We start from the raw sequence: 21,569 nt of genomic DNA on the forward strand, positions 1-21,569 counted from the left end.
GTTTTCTTTTAATGATGCCTCTTAACAATATTCCATGTTGTCCTAGGTTTGCCCCATCCCATCCCAGCCTCCTCAGCCTACTGTTGTTCCAAAGCCAGTTCAATCTGTCATACATGTCCCATTGCAACCAAGCTGCCCAGGCCGAGGCAAGATGGCGAAGCTCATCAATCCAGAAGAGATGACATCCAGGGATTATTACTTTGATTCGTATGCTCACTTTGGTATTCATGAGGTAATATTTATTTGTACTTCAGCAATTATTACATCATCATCATCATCGTGTTTTCTTTGATTTATTAGTTATTTATCCCCCTCTCACTTGCTCTTGGTTATATTCTTCTGCCTTTCCTCAGAAAATTGTATAATCTGGTTAGGTGCCAAAGATACTACCCACTTTTCTAGAGACCTGTACTCAAAAACCTCTGTCCCACTTAGATCCTTATGTATGAGTTCTCCACAGAGCTTATTTTAGCTATCTGTGCAGTGGTGATCTTCATGAGTGCATCAATTTAGTGCATTTATGAGGGCTGCAAACTAACCTAACCATACATGGAAACTACCTTATTGCTAAGTTAGGTCTTTTGTTCTCTTGTGTATTTGAGCACAGATACCAGCAGAACAGCTACTCAACTGACATGAGAAGCCAATTTCTTGACTACCGGCATGTTACTTCAGTGCACAGGCTGCATTTATGGGAACATATAGCCCAATAGCCTCCAGTAAATACATTCCTGGAAAGAATTCAAAATACACAGCGGACCATATTTACCATCAAAAAGTTGACCATAGACCAATTCTAAAGAAGACACTAATATCTTGTATTTACATCACCCAGGAGGATGGGATCTTAAAGACTAGGATGCAAAAAGGCCAATAATATGAAATGGGTGGCACTTTACCACATAACAAACAGTATCTATTTCCATTACTCTGGTAACTGTTTGTGTGGCATACACATAAACAGAAGATTTGTATCTGCCAATTCCATCTTGCCAGTGTAGAAATTCAATCCAAGAACGGAAGAGGATAAAGGAACAGTTGAGTGGGAAGGACACCTAAAAGAAATATTGAAGACACATCAGAGACCTCAAATCAGATTGAGCCCCTGATAGAAGGATGCAGCTCTGTAGGTCTCAGGGAGTGCAGGGAGTACCTGGGGCCTCATGCTGAGGCTGGGAAGTGGGAGATTGCCTCCTTGCCTGCAAGAGGTAGAGGATCTGTGTCAACAAGTAAAGGAGCTGCTAGAGGAGGCTGGCAGACTTTGCAGCATCGGGGACATGAGGAAGAGACTGACTGGATCTTCTCCAAGATCCTGAAGGTACAAGAGCCTACATCCCCAACTGTACTGAAAGGAGGGGCAGTCAGAGTCTGTACTTACCCAATTTGGAAGTGGAGACTCCTCTAATGGTGAAGGCTGGAAGAAGATGACAAAGACTTGTGACTTCTTGCAACGGGAGGAAGGCTCCTGATCCACCTGCAGATCATTTGCTCCAGAATAGGTTCAGTGCCTTCATTGTCAGAGGCAGGAAGTTATGTCCAATGAAGCATCAGAATCAGTTGGCCCTGAGCCACGCAGAAGCTCTGGGAGGAAGCGACAAGTGATAGTAGTGAAAGGCTCTCTCCTGCAGGGGACAGAGGCCCCCATCTGCTGACCTGACTTGCTGTCCAGGTATTTGGATCTGTGACATTGTGGAGAGGCTGCTGACATTTGTCCAGCCCTTAGACCAGTTCTCGGTTACTACTGCTGCTCTTCCACATGAGTACCAATGAGACCTGGAGCATGTCAAATGTGACTACACAGATCTTAGAATCAATAGCAAGGTGTGCCAGGTGGTTTTTTGCCTCAATTCTAACAGTGCAAATAAAGACTTGAGGGGAAGTGCTCCTACAGGTCCACAACTGGTTGTGCAGCAGGTGTCAATGATGTTTCCAGCTTTTATGTTGACAGGACCCTCTTTGAGGATTGAGGTCTGCTAGGAAGAGATGGAATCCACCTGACAAACTGGGCCAAAAGCATCCTTGCCAACAGGTTGGCCAACCCGGAGGAGACCTTTAAGCTAAAAATGTTAGAGAAAGGAGATGATGAACAACAGTCACATGGGGAGGTGGTAGACTGAGTTGGTAAGCAAAACATGCAGGGCAGGGTAATGTGGACAAGACCTTATAGTTGGTCAATAAAACAGATCACCCCTAGTGTAAGCACACAAAAAAGGAAGTACCAAGAGGCAGCATTATGGGGGAAGGTCTCATACCTTTTCTGAAAAATCAGTATGATGGAGAGCCTCTCTGAAGTGCCTGTACACTAATATATGCAGCCTGGTAAATGAACAAGAGGAAGTAAAAGTCAGTGTGCAGTTGCATGGCTACAGTCTCACAGGATCAAAAAGATGATCTCCAGAGGTCACTTTCCAACTCCTACCATTCTGTGATTCTGTGACATGCTTTGAGATTGCAGACAGGACTGGAATGCCACAACATCTGGATACAGGCTCTTCAAGAGGGACAAACCTGGAAGTTGAGAAGGGAGATGAATCGGCTGAATGCATGGAATCACGTCCACTATGGACAGATGATATTCCAACTGAGAGCTTATGGGTCAGGATTAAACAGCAGACCAACATGGTTGACATTGTTGTGGGTGTCTGCTACAGACCACCTAATCAGCAAGAAGGAATTAGATGAGGTCTTCTTCAGACAACTGAAAGAAGTCTCATGTCTGCACGAGACTTGAGTCTGATTTCTGGTCCATGAGAGACTTTAATCACCCCAACATCTGCTGAAATGTAATGGAACAGGACATAAGCAATCCAGGACATTTTTGGAGTGCATGATGTAAATTCCTGGCACAGATGACCTGAATCAATGGTGGGGATGGGGAGGGTAGGCAAGTGGTGCTCTGCTGGTCCTGATACTCACTAAAAATAATGAACCAGCTGGGGATGTGATAGTCAAGACACACTTGGCTGCAGTGACCATGAGCTGGTGAAGGTCAGGATCCTGAGGTCATGGATGTTCTCTCAGGATTCATGCTGTTTGTCTTGTTGACAGCCCTGTGTTTCAGGAGAGCAGTCTTCATCCTTTTCAGGGATCTGCTTGGAAAAATTTCATGGGAGATGGTCCTGCAGAGAAGAGGGGTCCAGGAAAACTGGTTGATTTTAAAGGCTCACCTCCTCCAAGAACAGTGCATCCTGACATGTGGAAAGTCAAGCAATGGTGGCAGGAGGCCTGAGTGAATGAACAAGAAGCTCCTGACAAAATTCAAACCAAAAAAGAAGCATACAAGAGGTAGAAGAAGGGTTGGGTGACCCTGAAGTAATTTCAGGGCCAGGGTTAGGAAAGCTAAGTTCTATCTGGACATGAATCTGGCAAGGGATGGGAAGGGTAACAAAGCAGGGCTTCTCTAGGTATAGTAACAGCAAAATGAAAACTAGGGAAAAGGTCGGACTCTTGCTGAATGAGACAGGGTATCTGGTGAGAAAGGACATGGAAAATTACTTCTTCAGTTCTGGTTTTACTAGTAAGACTTGCCTTCAGGAATCCCAGGTCCCTAAAATGAGTCTAGAGTGAGCAAAGTCTAGAGTGAGGAAGACTTACCATGAACAGAGAAGGATCACTTAAACAAACAGGACATACATAAGTTTATGGGACCTGATGGGCTGTCTCCACCAGGGTTGAAGGAGCTGGTTGATGTCATGGCCACAAACTTGACTGGAAAAAAAAAATTCTTTACTGGGAGGCTGGTAAAATGCTGGCTATGGAGCCTCCATCCTTGGACATATATAAAACCTGATTGGAAAAGGCTCTGAAAAACCTGTTCATGTTATTTGTGCCTGTTGTTCTTTAATTAGTTACAACTGAGAAGAGTCTGTCTCTGCCTTCTTTCCCTCCCCACTCAACACACATTGATAGGATCCCCCTGAACCTTCACTTCTCCAGGCTGAACAATCCTAGCGCTCTCAGTCTGTCCTCATGTCAGATGCTTCAGTCCCTTAATCATCTTCATGGGCCTTCACTGGATCTGCGCCAACATCTCTTGTTCTGGGGAAGCCAGAGCTGGGCACGGGACCCCAGACGTGGTCTCACCAGTGTTGAACCACCTCCCTTGACCTGCTTTTTTTTAGTGCAACCCAAAACGCTGCAAGGGCACATTGCTGGGTCATGTTCAGACTGATGTCCACCAGGTTCCTAAGGTGCTTTTTGGCAAACACTGCTTTCCAGACAGCCAGTCCTCAGCCTATATTAGTGCATGAGGTTATTCCTCCTCATGTACAGGACTTTGCATTTCCCTTTGTGGACTTCTTGAGATTCCTGTCAATTTCTTCAGCTTGTTGAGATCCTTCTGATTTGCAGCACAACCATCTGGTGAATCAAACACTCTTCCCAGTTTTCTATCAACTGCAAACTTTCTGAGACTGCACTCTGTTCCATCATCCAGGTTATTACTGAAGGTATGTAACAGTATTGGTGCCAGTATTGACTCACACTAGTGACTGGCCTCCAGGTAGACTTCATGCTGCTGATCACAACATTTTGAGAGTCAGTTCAGTCAGTCCACTTCACTGTCCATTTATGTAGTCAATATTTCATCAGTTTTTCAATGAGGATGTTACGGGATACAGCGTTGAAAGTCATGCTAAAATCATGATAAATAAGCATCCACTCCTCTTACCTCATCCACAGAGCCTATTTCTATTTCACCATAGAAAGCTATCAGGTGGTCAATCATCTGCAGTTCCATACTGAACACTCCCAATCACCTTCTTTTCTGTAATATGTTTGGGAAGAGTTTCCATGAGGGTGTGCTCCATCACCTTTCCAGTGTTGTTGGACAGTTCCTCTGCCTTTCTTTGCCTGATAGCAAACCATGCTTTATGATGCTAAAAGTAGCCTTTTATTCGTCTACAGTTACTGAGTACATACAGTTTCCTGCCCAGACAGGTAAGTGAGCAACTGATATATGTAACAATCCAGTGCACTAGTGTCACCAAAATCAGGAATAAACCTCCTAACACCAGTGTAGTATTAAGAAGCAGGCATTCTTTTATTGTGGCACCGGATGCATGGATCGCTCTGCCCAATGTGCATGCCATATGTTGCATCAGCCAAAGCTTGTATTTTCCTCTTACATACATATGCATTAGATTTCCCAGAAAGTATATACATATTCATTCTATTTTCTGCAACTAATGATCATATTTACATAGTTATTAGGCATGTGGCCTGGGTCTCTGAGGGGCTTCCATGGGGATCTTTGGTGGGCAGTGAACTGATTCTTTTTATCCTGAAAGGCAAAAACTCATTTGCCCACTTAAACTATGAAATGATGGCTGTAGTATAAGCAAAAGTTCAGCCTTCTGGACGTAAGAGAAGTATTTTGAGAAAATTAAAGTGTGTATTGAATGGTCTTAAAAATGGCACTTGCATCTTGACCTCAGTGCTCTTTATTGATATAGTTTGAAAGATATATGCACAGTTGAGAGCAAGGTGTCAAGGAAATGAAATGCATGTACTGCTGCTATCAATGAAGCAAAAATCAGCACCTAACAATGACAGCATAGTGAGATAGTGGTCTAGCTTAGACATTAATATCTTCTGGAAATTGGTCACATAAATGAGCGAACAGAAGAGCAGTAGGGAGTACCCTAGTACAGCACATTATCTCTAAGCTCTGTTATGGACTTCCTGCATCACTTTGGGCAAGGCTATCAAGACTGTTGTCTTACAAAGGTTTATGGAACGATTTCTTTTGTGTTCACTCCAATCTTCAAAAAGGGCAAGAAGGAGGATCCAGGAAACTACAGGCCAGACAGCCTCACCTCCATCCCTGGAAAGGTGATGGAACAGCTTATTCTGGCTGTTATCTCTAAGCATGTGGAGGAAAAGAAGATTATCAGGAGTAGCCAGCAAGGATTCACCAAGGGGAAATCATGTCTGACCAACCTGATAGCCTTCTATGATGGCATGACTGGCTGGGTGGATATGGGGAAAGCAGTGGGTGTTGTCTACCTTGACTTCAGCAAGGCTTTTGACACTGTCTCCATCACATCCTCATAGGTAAGCTTAGGAAGTGTGGGATAGATGAGTGGACAGTGAGGTGGATTGAGAACTGGCTGAAGGACAGAGCTCAGAGAGTTGAGATCAATGGCGTTGAGTCTAGTTGGAGGCCTGTAACTCCAGGTGTTCCCCAGGGGTCAGTACTAGGTCCAGTCTTATTCAATATATTCATCAATGACCTGGATGAAGGGATAGGGTGTACCCTCAGCAAGTTTGCTGACGATACAAAGCTGGGAGGAGTGGCTGATATGCCAGAAGGCTGTGCTGCCATTCAGTAAGACCTGGACAGGCTGGAGAGCTGGGCAGAGAGGAACCTAATGAAGTTCAATAAGGGCTAGTGTAGAGTCCTGCGCTTGGGGAGGAATAACCCCGTGCACCAGTACAGATTGGGGACTTGCTGGAGAGCAGCTCTGCAGAGGACTGGGGAGTTCTGTTAGACAATGAGTTGACCATGAGTCAGCAATGCATCTTTGTGGCCAAGAAGACGAATGGTATCCTGGGGATTAAGAAGAGTGTGGCCAGCAGGTCAAGGGAAGTCATCCTCCCCCTCTACTGCCCTCCTGGGACCACATCTGGAGTACTGTGTCCAGCTGTAGGCTCCCCAGTTTGAGAGGGACAAGGAGCGACTGGAGAAAGTCCAGTGGAGGGCTACAAAGATGATTAGGGGACTGGAGGATCTCTCTTATGAAGAAAGGCTGAGAGACCTGGAGCTCTATAGCCTGGAGAAGAGAAGACTGAGAAGGCACCTTATCAGCACTTTCAAATAGCTAAAGGGCAGATGTCAAGAGGATGGGGCCAGGCTCTTTTCCGTGGTGCCCAGTGACAGGACAAGAGGCAATGGGTGTAAACTGGAGCACAGGAAGTTCCACCTGAACATGAGGAAAAACTTCTTGACTTTGAGGTTGACAGAGCACTGGAACAGGCTGCCCAGGGAGGTTGTAGAGTCTCCTGAATATCTCTGGAGATATTCAAAACCCACCTGGATGCAATCCTGTGCAACCTGCTCTAGATGAACCTCCTTTAGCAGTGGGGTTGGACTAGATGATCTCCAGAGGTCCCTTACAACTCCTACCATTCTGTGATGTTGTGACTCTGTGATACAAAGAGGAACCTCAGAAAGTCCTGCTGCTGAGGCTCTAGGTTGTGCGTGATTTAGGAGAAAAGGAAGACTTAGATTGCTGCATGGCTTCTGTCTATATCCAAAGCAGTGCTGTGGTTAGGTTACATTCTGGTTGTCAATTGTAACAATGAAGTAGTTTTTAGAGAAGTAAAATTGTACAAAGGACATCATGCTTCTTAATAATTCAATTATAAGTAGCTAGCATTTCACAGTTGCTTTGATGTGTGCACTCCAAAACACTTGAAAAACTCTTCAGGATGTGGGTTAATAATGCTTAAATTACAATAAGCGAATCCATTCAGCAGCAGTGTTGAATGCATATAAGCACTTCAAATAATAATGCAATGCGCTTTTTTTCTCATCACAGGAAATGTTAAAGGATGAAGTGCGCACATTGACCTATAGAAATTCAATGTATCACAATAAACATGTTTTTAAAGATAAGATTGTCCTTGATGTTGGAAGTGGCACGGGAATCCTCTCCATGTTTGCTGCAAAGGCAGGAGCCAAGAAGGTATATGGGGTAAGAAGACTTTCTCTCGTATTTTGAGTTTGGTTGTGCATTTTGCCCAGAATTTAGCTTGGTGTTTTACCTTTTCTTACTTGTCTTGGTTTGAAATTCTTCTTTCCAAGCTCTGTGTGGCTTAATTTACAGTGATTCAGTGGAGTTCTGTTGCTTTCTATGACTTGCAGTAGTGTGCCTTTTCCAAATTGAGATATAATGCCTTTTCTTGTGTTGAATCTTTGGTGGTCTGGTACATATCCCCATTTCTTCCTGGCTGCAAAATAAAAAAGTTAAAGGGACTCACTCCTACTCAGAGCGGTCAAAGGAATTATCTTGCTTTTTTTAATTCTTAAGTCCTGCAACTTTGTAGTCTTGGAAACAAATTTATTTAATACACTTTTCTCTGTACATTACAACTCAGCAAATCATGCGAGAAAGCACGTGCATGTTTTCTGTGCCAATAGTAACACTTTCCAGAGGCAGAAGGGAAAGATTACCTTAAATACCTTGCATTTTAGGAGCATGACTGTACAATTCTCTGCAGAGAAGTCATTAGAGAGAGCATATATTTACTTCCTAAGTATATTCAGAGTTACTTGTACTGACTCTAAAATGACAAATAGAATTTCTTTTTCCTCTGGACTTCTGCTTACCGTGCAGGCACAGCACAGCACAGAAAAGGGGAAGTAGATTCTATTTCTCTGTGTACTTCTTTGACAAAATTGTTTACTAAAACTTACTTGGCTACACCTGTGCATTTGAAGACACTGATGTCACTGAGTATCTAAACTGTGCATCTTTATTACTAGTAATGATACATGAGATACAAGGACTCCTATTCAATTCTCAAAATCCAATGTTAATTCCAAGTGCCTCATCTGAATATCAGACTAGAGCATGGAAGTATAGTTAGCTGAAATCAGAAGGTGCTGGCAAAAGTTTTGGAGTTTAGGCATGAGACAATATACAAAATTGGCAGCTAGAATGTATTTCCTGTAAACCAAGTACACAATTTATTATCTCAAAGCCTCAGGGAGAATAAGCCTGTAGCTTTCTCTGATGCAGGTCTCACGCAGTGCTGTAAAAGTATAAGCATATACAAAATGAGGATGCTGTGCTCCTACCTTCCTATCTCCCAGATCCCCGGCCATATGGTCTTCCTTCATCCCTTGTGCTGGCACTGGTGCTTATCTGATTCTACAGTGAGCCTACTCACTGGCATAAAATTCCCCCAGTAAAAAAAAAGTAAATACTTTTTCACAGGTTTATTGTTGGTTTTTGTCTTTACTTTGGACTTCTTTACAGTTCAGGCTGTACCTCAGGCATTTATAAAGTTCAGTGGCACACCAGTGTCAGCTCATCCGTGGACTGTTCAGCACTGAAGCTGGGGGCTGTGCTATCCAGGAAACTTAGCTCTCAAAGGAATTCACTTAGGTGTGAAACTCCTCTGCTATGGCCTAAGAGTTTCAGTCCTCTGGTCACATGAGCTACCTCACCATGAACCCCGTCACACAGCAAGCTGCAGAGTTGTATTGTGTTGGAAAAGCTGATATTTCAGAGATCTGGCAGTGGCAATCTTACAGGCAAGTTCAGACTTTATGGTCTTTAAGGTCTCTTCCAATTCGAACCATTCTATGATTCTGTGACTGTAAACTGAGGTACAGACATATTTTATTGGAACACATACTTTTTGTAAAATCCAGATGCTTTGTAACACTGGACAGATTTGAGATCACTGACTTGAAAGAGAACCAAGGAAAAAACCTTACAACACTGGATTTTTTTCCTATTTCTTCACCTAAAGAAATCAGTATTTTCTTTTTCTGAAATGAGTTGCTTTTTAAAATAAAAGTGTACCACAGTATAGAGTCCAATTCAAAACAGAGACGAACAGTTTTAGCCACCCTAAAGCAAGTTTGTTTTCTTAAATATATATTCCTTCCTGGAACATTTGAGTGTTAGGGTTTTTTAATTATTTTTCTTCTTTGAGAATGAAGCTCATTTTGGGAAACTCATAGTCATTCATGAAACAGAACTATTTCTTCACATCTTTTTCTTTAGAAAGGCTGGAAAGCCACCTCCAAACACCTACATACCCATGCTTTATTTAAAAATCATCCAAAACAAGCAGAAAGAATGGGCAATGAAATTGAAAGTGCCAGAGACGTGAATATGGACAGGAAAACTGAGTATGTTATAATAGCTGTAAGCATACAGTTTACAGTAAGGGAAGAAGCAGCTGGATGGAGAAAAAGGATGGAATTCTCCCCAGGGGATGTATTGCTTGGACTCTCTGGACTGGCACTCTGGTGTTCCTTTCTAACATGCCAGTTTTGGTTTATGTTCAGGCCATTGAGTCAGACATCTTAAAGCACAGTTTATATCCACAGGCAAGTTAAGTAGAATTAAGGCTCATGTTCCCTTGGGGACAGGGATTGGTGTTATGGTTGCTAATACATCTAGCTGTTTCAAGGGCTATATAAAAGAATAAGGGTTTTGTGTGTCCTTCCATCTGCTGAGTGCCAGCAGAGAGGTCAAGAGGAGCTTGGCTTTTAGAGGTTAAATGGAATTCTCTGGACATATGAAACACCTCACTGGACATAACATAATTCTATTTACACAATCATAGAATGGTAGGGGTTGGAAGGGACCTCTGGAGATCATCTAGTCCAACCCCTCTGCTAAAGCAGGTTCACCTAGAGCGGATTGCACAGGACTGCGTGCAGGCGGGTTTTGAGTATCTCCAGGGAAGGAGACTCCACAACCTCCCTGGTCAGCGTTTAGAGATAATGTAATTCTATTTGACATTCCCATAGGGAAAATAGATAGACAAGGATTATGCAAAGTATTATTGGCAGTTTAATGTCAAATTTGGAAGAGTTAAATTAGGAACTGATTTGGTAACTACCAGGAACTTTGGCCTTCATCATTTTAAAAGGGCACAAAACCCAGAGAGACTCATGGAATGCAATATTTCTTTGAAAGATATCAAAGGTCATTGCAAACAAGGCCTTTTATGCTAGAACTCAGATTTTAACAAATTTAAGGAGGAATCTAAAACTAGAAGGTACTCTGTAATTCCTTTGCTAGTAAAAGCACATAAATGGTCATAGGAAAAGACATGCAGAATCACAGAATGGTAGGAGTTGGAAGGGTCCGCTAGGGATCATCTAGTCCAACCTCCTCAGCAAAGCAGGTTAGCCTAAAGCAGGTCACACAGAAACATGCCCAGATGGGTTTTGAATATGTGGATGTTTTTATAAATACTATAATTTCAGTCATCTCTTATGTGTAAAATGTCTGTATTCTTTTTTGATAGCATGCATTGCAAAAGATGATAGATTTTTCACAGAGAAAAACAATTGCTTCTTGACACAGACCAGTATTGGCATAGTTTACATTTTAACATTATTCACAAAGTTTAAATGTATTTTGTTTTAAAATATGTGAGGAAACGTAGCACCATGCTAATTCATTTCCTTCAGCAGATTTTTTAGGGGAGGAGGCAATATTCTGAAGTAGCAGGAATAAATTAAATAATATTATTAATAAATTATGTAATTTTGTAGTTAGGACCTCTTTTTTCCACATTTCAACAGTTTTAAAAATTATCTTTTCTATATGAGCCAGTTTAACTCAAACACAGATTGCAGTTTAAATATTAAGATATTATTGATCATGGTCCTGCCCACACAGGTTTTATTTACTCTTTATCAGGGGTTACATGCTGTGTAGAGTCTTTGCTGTCTTCAGTAGATTGTGTTTTTTATGCATATAGCTGAGATCTCTAACACATAATTACACTTCCTCTTGGTTTTATTTTTTTCTTTTTTTTCTAGATTGAATGCTCAAGTATATCTGACTACTCAGAAAAAATTATCAAGGCCAACCACTTGGACAACAGTAAGGCATATATAAAAATATTTTCTGCAGGAGAAAGAGAAGATGACTGTTTCACTTTTTCTGATTAATTTATGTTGTATGGTTTATATGTAAATAGTAGTTTAGCATAACTTACTTATGTAAATACAAAACTAAACACCTCTTTCTAGGCACTACAACAGTTCCTCATGGGAGAAGTTACTTCTACATTGATTTCTAAGCTCACGGACAACAGAAGCAAATAGGACTCATCCACAGGCAGTTTAATTTAGCAAAGCAGACAGAAGGCCCCATTTTAGAGCTGAACTTTTCAAATTAATTCTGCCATTTGAATTCCACCTTGTCTCTTAAATAGAATTTAACACGCACACACACATTTACAGTCAAATTGAAATAAGGTTTAACGCATTCCATATCAATGTTGAGAATCCATACCCATACAGATTTTTCACTAAGAGTTTCTTATGGTTTCCAACTTAAAAAAATATATTTTTTAAAAGAACCACATTGAAACACACACACTCACACAAATGAAGATGTTCAATTCTCAGAATAACAGTATCATAGAAAAGTGGGGGGTTTTTTTGGAAAGGGAAGTGTCGAAATTTCCAGGGATGTGGAACCACTTCAGTTTTAAAAAGTACTAAAAGTACCCTCAACCTAGTGAAAACTCTTAACAAAAAATGATCTCCAGCAAGCTCTATTTCATGTCTTCAGCCCTCCTGCAAATCACTGCATAGAAGGTATCTTTGGAGCAACCTAAAAAATGAGGCTTTTTTTAACTGAGGCTGTGAGACAGTTCTTGTTTAAAAGTGCTCTTTGTGAAGAGCTTGTCTTTGTTGCAGAGCAGTGCAGGTCATGGCCGTATTGTTTGCCCCACTTTTAGCTGTGTTTGTGCTGGTGCTATGCTAACACATGCATAGGAATAGATTTCTGTTCTGGTTTAGATCTGGTCTAATTTTTATTGCTGTCACTGGCAGCTTGTGACTAACACGGAGCTGTTTGGGAGGAGAATTTATCATACAGCATGCGTATTCAAGTGATGTGGTGTGAAAGAAACAGCAGTGATGTGGGATATGAGGCCAGCCAGTGTATGCAACTTTTGGTTCAGAAAAAAAAAGGAAGCAAAGGACCAGAAAATACTCTCCTCCATAGCAGGGTTAAGGCACTAAAACACCAACGTGTTGACATCAGCTTGATTATCCTGCACCTTTGGTGCAGAGCCCCTATATTCCCAGAATGGCCTTTCATCACATAGCTACACAAACAGCACACCACAAATCAATTCACATTTGGATTTCCAACAACAGGAATATTGTGTGAAGAAACCATTGTCAGAATAAATAAGAAGGATCCAGTGTGCTCCAGAAGCTGCAGAAGGTATTTATCTCTGCTTCTGCCTCCTGTTTCTCCAAGGAGCAAGTCCTTGGAAACACTGTGAAGGAAGAAGCAGAGACCCCCTTCTGTTTGGCAGGAGACTTGCCTGGACAGTTACAGCAGTCTGTCCGACTGCAGTTTGGTCTCAAATATAAACAAATTACAGAACTGAACTAAAATTTACACTTACACAATTTATACTGACACACTTTTATTTTAATGCGACCAGGTATTGAGACAAAGGATCTTGTTGCTCATGGAAATTTTTCTTCTTTTCCCTGTTTAGAGAAATGCAGAGTCAGCTGTCGTGGTTTGAGCCTAGCCAGCTGGCTCCAAAAGCACCACAAAGCTGCTCACTCACCCCCCTACCCTGTTCTCCTGAGGGGTGGGGAGAAGAAAATGCAGGCTTGAGGGTCGAGACAAAGGACAGGGAGGGCTCACTCAGCAATTATGGTCACAAGCAAAAGACAGACTCAACTTGGGATGCAACATACATTTAATACAAAACAACCACCATCATCAAGGAGAATGAGAGATACAACCAGGTGTTAAAACCAACACACCTTCCCCTTCCCACCCCTGCAGTCTTCCCGGGCTCAGCTCTGCTACCTCTTCCGCCCCAGCAGGGAATAAGGGTTACAGTCAGTCTGGCACAAAATGTCTCCGCTGCTCCTCTGTCCTCAGGCAGAGGGGCCCTCGCAGCCCTCCCCTGCCCCACCGCGGGGTCCCTCTCCCGGCAGACATTCCTCCTCCCGCTGCCCCAACGCGAGTCCTTCCCGCGGGGCCGCAGCTCCCCAGAACCCCCCAGCGCGGGTCCCTCCCGGGGCTGCCGCCCTCCCACCCACGGGCGGCTCCAGCGCGGCCGCAGTCGCGCTCTGCTCCGGGCCCGGTCCCTGCCCCTCCGGCCCGGGGCCCTCCGCGGGCTGCAGGGCGACCTCTGGGCCGCCGCTGGGCTCCAGGGGCTGCAGGGGCTCAGCCGCCACCCCCCCGCGGGCCGCAGGGGAACCCCTGCTCCGGCACAGCTCCCCCTCTGCTTCCTCACTGCTCCTAGGTGTCCGCAGGGCTGTCCCTCTGCCATCCCCCTTCTCTCGCCAACACAAACAGAACAAAGAAACGTAATCAACCGCTTCTTTCACTCTTAAATAGTTATTGGTCTGGCCTTGCCCAGAGGCTGGTCTGAAATTGGAGCCGGGGGAGCTTCTCGAAGCCTCTTACAGGAGCCACCTCTGTAGCCCCCTCCCCCACTACCAAAACCCCGCCAAAACCCCACCAGACTCCAAACACCAAACCACCACATCAGCAAAAGGCGCTGAACGAAGAGAAAACCCACTGTTTCCAGAACAGTGGAAGAGCTGGGGATAGCACAATCTGTTCCCATATGATGCCTTATGAAGGTGTGTCATCAAAGTAAAGGGAGGTGGGAGGAACTTGTGCTGCTGCTGCTTATACTGTGACTGTTCTAGGTATAAACAGAGGGCTTAAAGTCTGCAAGTGTGTCACTCTGGCAGCTGTCAACAGTGCTAAAATTCACTCCAAAAGAATTGTGGCAGTGAAAGTTCTCGGGAGAAAAGAGAACTAAAGAGAACTCATGGCTGGAGCTTACAGGCATGAAGAGTCTTCAGTATAACAGCAGATGAACTATGGAGCTACTAACTGTGAAAGGAAGGAGTTAAAAGAATGGGAAGGAAAAGAGAACTCTATTCTTTTCCAATCAGACTGCTCTTACCAGCTGATACTTTGTGTTACCAGTCTGAATCAGAGTGTTCATAACTTTGAGGGCCAGTCTGGATTAAAAGTTTGCTATGCAAATAAAGTGGCCACTTCTGGTTAGAGTAATGTTAGTACTGCATGCATTTCAGAAGCATGAAACCTTGTTTTTTGTGGGCTGCATTTTAAAAATCACTCAGCCCTCACTTCCACTCTTAAACAGCTAACCTAGTTCCAGCTAAATGAAAGTACCTTCACCTTCCTCAAACTGAATGTTGACGGCTTTCATCAATAAAAATTGCCATCATTAAAAATTGTCATTTAATAAGAGTAATACAGTAATCTTGCCAATTAGTAATGGAAAGTAAAATATTCCCTACTCGTCTTATTCCTGCATTTCAAGTGCATCAGTTACCTTGTCAAGGAAGAATCCAGAACCATGAGACTTTACCCACTGCAACAAACAATATAAATAGCAGACAAACCCAAGCTGAAAATTATTTGTCTAAAGACTTAGGAATACATTTGTAAACAGGAAATATATTTCTTAAAAATGCAAGAATGATTGGTGAATTGTGTAGTGATCCTAAACCAAAATTATTTGTTACAACTGGATTAAATATGGACCGGCATTTAATTTTCCTTTAAGCAAAATAACTGTTCTAGTATCAGCCAGTTCTATTAATTGCGTGCTGATTTGCTTTTGCAGTGCATACCCAGTCTTCTGTAAGTAGTATACAGTATTGCCAGTAATTTAATGTGCTGTCTTGTAATAGTGTCTCTGAGGATCTGGTGTTCTACTACATCAAACTTCTAGCAACCTTTTTAATTTCCTTGAAACTAATTTGGTGACAAAATACCTGACAGCAATGTTTTCCAGCAATCGCTTTAGGTAGCTGTGGAAAGTTACACAGGTCTAAAACAGATAGAAGAGTCAGAGTGAGAATGCCAGTATGTTATAGAAGATTCAATCATGAAGTGGAAGGGAATAAAAAATTAATTTTCGTGAGGGAATGATATTTGTACAAACTTCCTTGTTTGTGTACTGTCAGGCTAGATCTGACTTTCTCAGTTGAGTCAGCTCCCCAGAACTCCTGGAAGAAATAAGCCCTAGTTTCCTCATTGTGAAGCCAGCACAATATGTTTGAAAAGCAGATGAGAATTAGATCCTAGTTCCTTAAATCTGTGATATCTCAGTGATGAGATCATGTGTGTGTAACCCTACAGGGATGGATTTTAGGTCGATTCTTTGCATTATTTGGTCAATGATCTAGCAATCTTCCAAATTCCAAAGGGCATGTAAAATGAGATCATGCAGGTAACCAGGTAAGGCCTGTTTTTCTATATATGGGTTTTACTTGGTTTGGGTTTGGATTTTTTTTTCCTTTTATACTGATGCTAAAACTTCTGGTTATCATATTTACCCAAGTAGTTTTAAACTAGTGTAAAATCCCTGGAGTCACATGGAGTCAACGCTTATCTAGAGGCATTCAGGAAGTGAATTGTATTGAAAAGGTCAGCCTGACATTCACCAGTAAGGAACTTCAGTGTTTTATTATGTGAAACATATTTCTTTGGATTCTTTTTTCAGTAATCACAATATTTAAAGGTAAAGTGGAAGAAGTTGAATTACCTGTGGATAAAGTAGACATCATCATCAGCGAGTGGATGGGTTACTGTCTGTTCTATGAGTCAATGTTAAACACAGTCATCTTCGCACGAGACAAGTGGCTGGTAGGTGCTCTGCATGTCTTACTGTTTGCTGGAGCAATCATCTTTTATTTTCTGACTACAAGCCTTCCCTCTCCTGCTGTCACCATAACAAGACACAGTTACATCTCCAAGTGCCATTTCTTAGACTTTAACAAAAAGATTAAAAAAGGGAATTTCAGTGAAAGAACTTTGCTTTTGATTAACTTCTGGTGAAATTCATATAGACACTGTCTAACAACATTGCTACAGGCTGCAAGAGTTGCTGAGATGAAAGCTGATGTGACAATCTGAAGGAAAACAATGCAAGGGGTGCTTGTCTGGTTTTTGTATGTGCAGTTCAAAATGTGATGTCTTTGTCAGGTGAATAGATTACGAGATCCATTTCCCCACAATTCATCAACAGAAACCTGGAGGGCTAATGTTTCCAGACCGAGCTGCTTTGTACGTGGTAGCAATTGAAGACAGACAGTACAAGGACTTCAAAATTCACTGTGAGTAAATGCCTAACAGTAATATATTTCTATGGTTATTTCCCTAAAACTTTTGATTTGTAGTGGCCTACTGTAACCTCTTCGCTGGCAAAGTTTTGCAAAGGCCGAGAAATCACACTTGACCGGGCCCGAATTCCAATATAAACATGAACACTGAGAAAATTCTAGTCTGGTGATAAATTCAGGAAACTTGCAGTAATTTGAAGTGCACGAAGGAAAGATGCATGAATAAATTGATGTAGACCTTGCTTAGGGGTATATTGATACCTCTGTTTTAAATGTTGATTTTAGGACATTTAGGAACAGAAAAATTAATAAGAAGCAAATGAATTGTAAATGTTAAGAAATAAGCTTAGGAAAAATTATAATCTCACTAATAAGCATGTTAAGAAGAAAGAAAAATGTAATGCTTTTCTAACTTTTAAAAATGTTTTATGTGAGAATTTTTAAATAAATAAGGATCAGAAATTTCCATTTTACTTTGATGTGAAAAAAAGTTCTAAACTTTTTTGGTTTACTGCACAGATGCATAAAATTGACTTTTCCTTTACGTTTGAAATGTTTTGGGTTTTTTATTCCTTGAGGTTTCATTGAATAACTGGTGCTGTTAGTGACTTCTACAGGTCACCTAGTCCAGCCTCCTGCTCAAATCAGGCCAGATTTCACAGTTAAAGCAGGTCACTCAGGGCCCTGCCCTGTGGTCAGGAGATGGGCATTCCTTAGCTTCTCTGGGCGCTCCCTTAAGAGTAAATATCTTTCTGAATATCCAGTCAGAATTTCCCTTGCTGAAACTTGTCTTCATTGTCCCTTGTCACCTGAAGAGAATCTGACTTTTTCTTTGTTTCTGCAGCAGCAGATAGCAATTAGTTCCCACCATTAGCCTTTGCTGTCCCAGGCTAAGCAAACCCAGTTTTCTTGGACACTCCTCATATCTTAGCATGCAGGTCTGGTTCACGTTCAACTTGTTGTCCCCCAGGTCACCCAAGTTTGGACTTATTTGGTCATAATAGTTTTGATGAAATTAGTAAGTTCTAAGTTATTTCACTCTTCTTTTGTTCTTTTTTTTCTTTTTTGGCTTTTATTTATTTTTCAGAGCTGGTCAATTAAAGGCATTTTCCATTAGGGGAAATAAAAAAGTCACAAAATTCCTGAGCAGTTTTATTAATTAAGGATACATGCAAAAGCTTGGGTAAAATTAGTGGGTTCAATCAACCTTTAAATGAAAATGCCTAATTCCTTATTCCTGGCCTGTCAGATCCTCTCAGGAAAGAAAGTTTGGCGTTTCTATAATCAAATTCAGTGCCAATACACAGAACAGCTAATGGGTCAAAACTGCTGTTTGGTCAAAAGTAGGCCCAGTGCAGTGGGGTAATGACAAGAAGTCTATATAGGTTGCAGGGCAAATTATACCTACTTGTCAAGTACAGCCTAGATTTTTCTCCTCAGTTATGTGGTGACCTTGGCAGCTAAATTCCTTACAAAATGTACAGATTCAAAGAGATGTATGAGGCATCCATTCTGTAAAGCAATCAAAGCCTTTTTGGCTTAAAAAAAATCCCTTATGCCTTCTTTCACCATGCTTTTGAACCTCCTGCTTTCTATGCCTTGAGCCTTTTTCTTTTCTCACAGAATACACCTGTCTTCATTTAGTTTTTCATCATTTACAAAAAAAGTTTCATGTTCTTTTTCTCTTCTAAAATGTTGTTTTCCTTTAAGACACTTTCTTTTCTGATTTCACCTCTGATTTCCCTTCCCCCCTCACTTTTTATACCTCTGTGTCTTCTTCAGTTATTTCCATCTCACTACCTATCTGCACCAACATCTTGTCTCTCTTTTCAGTTTATAAATCCTTGACGGTGTCTCCTTACATTTCAATTTTTCATCTTTCTTTTTTTTTGCTTAAGGTGGATAGAGTCTTGCCTTCATATGAGATGCAGGGCTGAGCATTTCAAAGGGCACTCAAGAATCATCATATAGAAAGGATGAAGAAAGAAACGATGCAATATGAGGTTTCTAAAAAAATCTGACTTCTGGTTTCTCAGACTTTATTAATGCCACAGAGTACTGCTACAGTCAATTACTCTGATTTACTGCACAATATAAAACAGATAATTTTATCTTCTAAGTCCTGTGACAGGTCTCTGTCTAATACAGATTGTTGCATATATTTCAAAGGCATTGCGTGTAGGCTGAAGTACATCAAGTGATGGAGGCCCCAACAACTCTGTCAAATTGTTCTTTCAGGGTCTCCTAGTTAATCTTTTCTGAGTAACCACGTAAAAACCATATGGCTTCTATAAATATAATCTGAAGTTCCCACATGCTCATGATGCTGAAACAAAAGTTTGAACACCAGCTTCCCTGAAATACTGAGAAACTCACAGCCCAATAAAGAGATAACACATCAAAGAAATGTTCATGTCCAGATTTGTTCCTGTTTAGAAATATGCAGATTTTTTTGCTCATACTACATTTTAAATCATAGTCCTCTGGGAACACCAGTAGCTCAAATGCTATGCTCTGAAAAAAAAAAAAAAAAAAAAGACAAAAATGCTCACTGTTGCTGTTTATCAGTTCACTTTGCTTGTGTTCAAACAAATTTTTTAAAAAGTTCACAGTATTCAGTTTAGACTTTCAGATGGAGCACTGACTCACATGATTCATAAGGTGTAAGATTTCACTTTTTTGGAGGTTTTTGGTTTCATTTTGTTAAGCAATCATAAAAGCAAAGCCAGTGTACTTTTCCATGTTTCAATGTTTCAGTGTATTAATTTTATTCAAGAAAAAAAAAAAGAAAAAAAAAACCTCAGCAAGATGAGAAGCATTTATCAAAACAATCAGAAGAACAGTTCAAATAAAGAAGATCAGTGTGGCTTTTAAATATTTTTAGAAAGTAGACATTTGCTTTTTTGTCATGACGTACATACAGATTAAAACTTGGATGCCCCAAATACTGAAACACACTTATAGATCGACTCCTGTCAGTAATTTACATGCTGAAACTAAGATTACTTAAATAATTGAAAGAGCATGAAAACTGCTGGTTGAGTAGCAATCTATTAAAAAAATATATATATTAACCAGAATGGATAGGAAAGGGTAGAATAACCTTAGCAGCTATTCCCAAGTCAACCTGATTTGGGCAACACTCTCAAATGTTGAAAGCCATGAAAATCATCAATAAATCTCATATAACACAGTTATGGGGACACCAAAAAACAAAGGTCACTTGTTCGAAGTTATATATTGAGGAGTTATTTTGCCACAACTATGTTTCCTGTAAAATAGCAGTGATGACATAGACAACTGGGACAGGGAGCAAAGAGCTAAAGAGGAGAGCTGAAAGTTAGAGGATGGTAGAAATTCTTTCAAATGAAAGATGCTTTGAGAAACAAAAAATATTTTTATTATTGCTGCTAATCTTTGACACATCCATTTGCATTGACAGGGTGGGAGAATGTGTACGGCTTTGACATGACCTGTATTAGGGATGTTGCCATGAAGGAGCCTTTGGTGGACATAGTAGATCCAAAGCAAGTGGTGACCAATGCCTGTTTAATAAAGGTTTGGTAATTCCAAATATACCTAATTATGATTGTTTACACCTGATTGTAGGATTCTTTGGAGACCTGCTGCCTATGTTTTACTACTATCTTTGTATGCCTCTAACTAGCTGCAAAGCCAACATGTGCAGTTTTAAATTAGTCAGTACTAGTATGTTGCACATGCCCAGTACTCTCGCCTGAGCTAAGCATGAACATTGATACCTTGATCACTTATGGAATACCCAAAAGCAAGATGCTGCTTGTAACTCTGTACTCATCTGGCTACTGCTAATTGTAACTTAAGACTCACAAATTATACATGTGCAAATACTGGATAAATAGACATGGTGTCTTTACATATGAATTTTACTTGCCCTCCCTTCTTGTAAATAGATGATGGAAACTGATGGCATGCTGCTGACAAGAAGTGGTAAATTAATTCTGTTTGCAGAAAAAAGTCAGAAGCATCAGTTTCTGAATTGGTCAGCTCTGATGAAATAACTCAAATTTACAGCAGAGTGTGAGATCAGAACTGGAACCTAATTTGTTCATATAACTTTCTAATTCTTAGCCTTAGCCAGAATGTTACTGTGCTCTCCCAGCCCTAGCATCTGCAGCCAGAGGTTAGCTTGTACCCTGTTCTACATATGAGACAGAATGGTCATTACTCCCTGTTCGCAAGACCGGGTTAAGTATCCGTAGGCTGCAAGAACACATGAAAGAACTAAAATTCCTTCCATGTGAAGGAATCCTCCTCATGTGGGACAACACTCATGAATAAAGCTGTCCGCATCAATAGCAGTGGTAGGATCAGGTCCATGAGTCCAAGAGTGTACTCATTTATCCTAAAGACTGAGTTCTGATTTTTCACTTTTTTGCCAGTAACAAACGCAGCATTAAGTATTCCCATATGCAAAAAGGAAAGACGTACCTTTAGTCTGCAGAACCTTTACTGAAAGCAGCAAAAAGGAACAGAAGTAGAAGCTGTGTGAGTACATATGCATGCACGGTCCATCTGCAGTGAGGGGAAAACAAGATGGTTGTGCTTGAAAACAGTCTGAGCCAAAGCAATTTAAAACTGCAATACATGCAAATAAACAGCTATTTAGACTGCATAAAATACATCTGAAGAGTGAGAGATCAGGTGGCAAAATGGGTTGGCTTCTCTGGAATAA

General features: G+C 41.2%; 1 protein-coding gene across 1 annotated transcript in view; it reads left to right on the forward strand.

Annotated features, from left to right (window-relative positions):
• Window positions 1-21,569, forward strand: part of PRMT8 (protein arginine methyltransferase 8) — an 89,252-nt gene that overhangs the window by 43,204 nt on the left and 24,479 nt on the right. The window contains exons 2-7 of the mRNA XM_086465086.1: window positions 47-232; window positions 7,542-7,697; window positions 11,519-11,582; window positions 16,237-16,379; window positions 16,762-16,849; window positions 20,298-20,413. Coding sequence (XP_086321212.1) covers window positions 47-232; window positions 7,542-7,697; window positions 11,519-11,582; window positions 16,237-16,379; window positions 16,762-16,849; window positions 20,298-20,413 — 753 coding nt within the window. The remainder of the gene's footprint in view (window positions 1-46; window positions 233-7,541; window positions 7,698-11,518; window positions 11,583-16,236; window positions 16,380-16,761; window positions 16,850-20,297; window positions 20,414-21,569) is intronic.

The sequence above is a fragment of the Leptosomus discolor genome, chromosome 1 (assembly GCF_034619465.1).
Source record: "Leptosomus discolor isolate bLepDis1 chromosome 1, bLepDis1.hap2, whole genome shotgun sequence".
Classification (NCBI taxonomy): domain Eukaryota; kingdom Metazoa; phylum Chordata; class Aves; order Leptosomiformes; family Leptosomidae; genus Leptosomus; species Leptosomus discolor.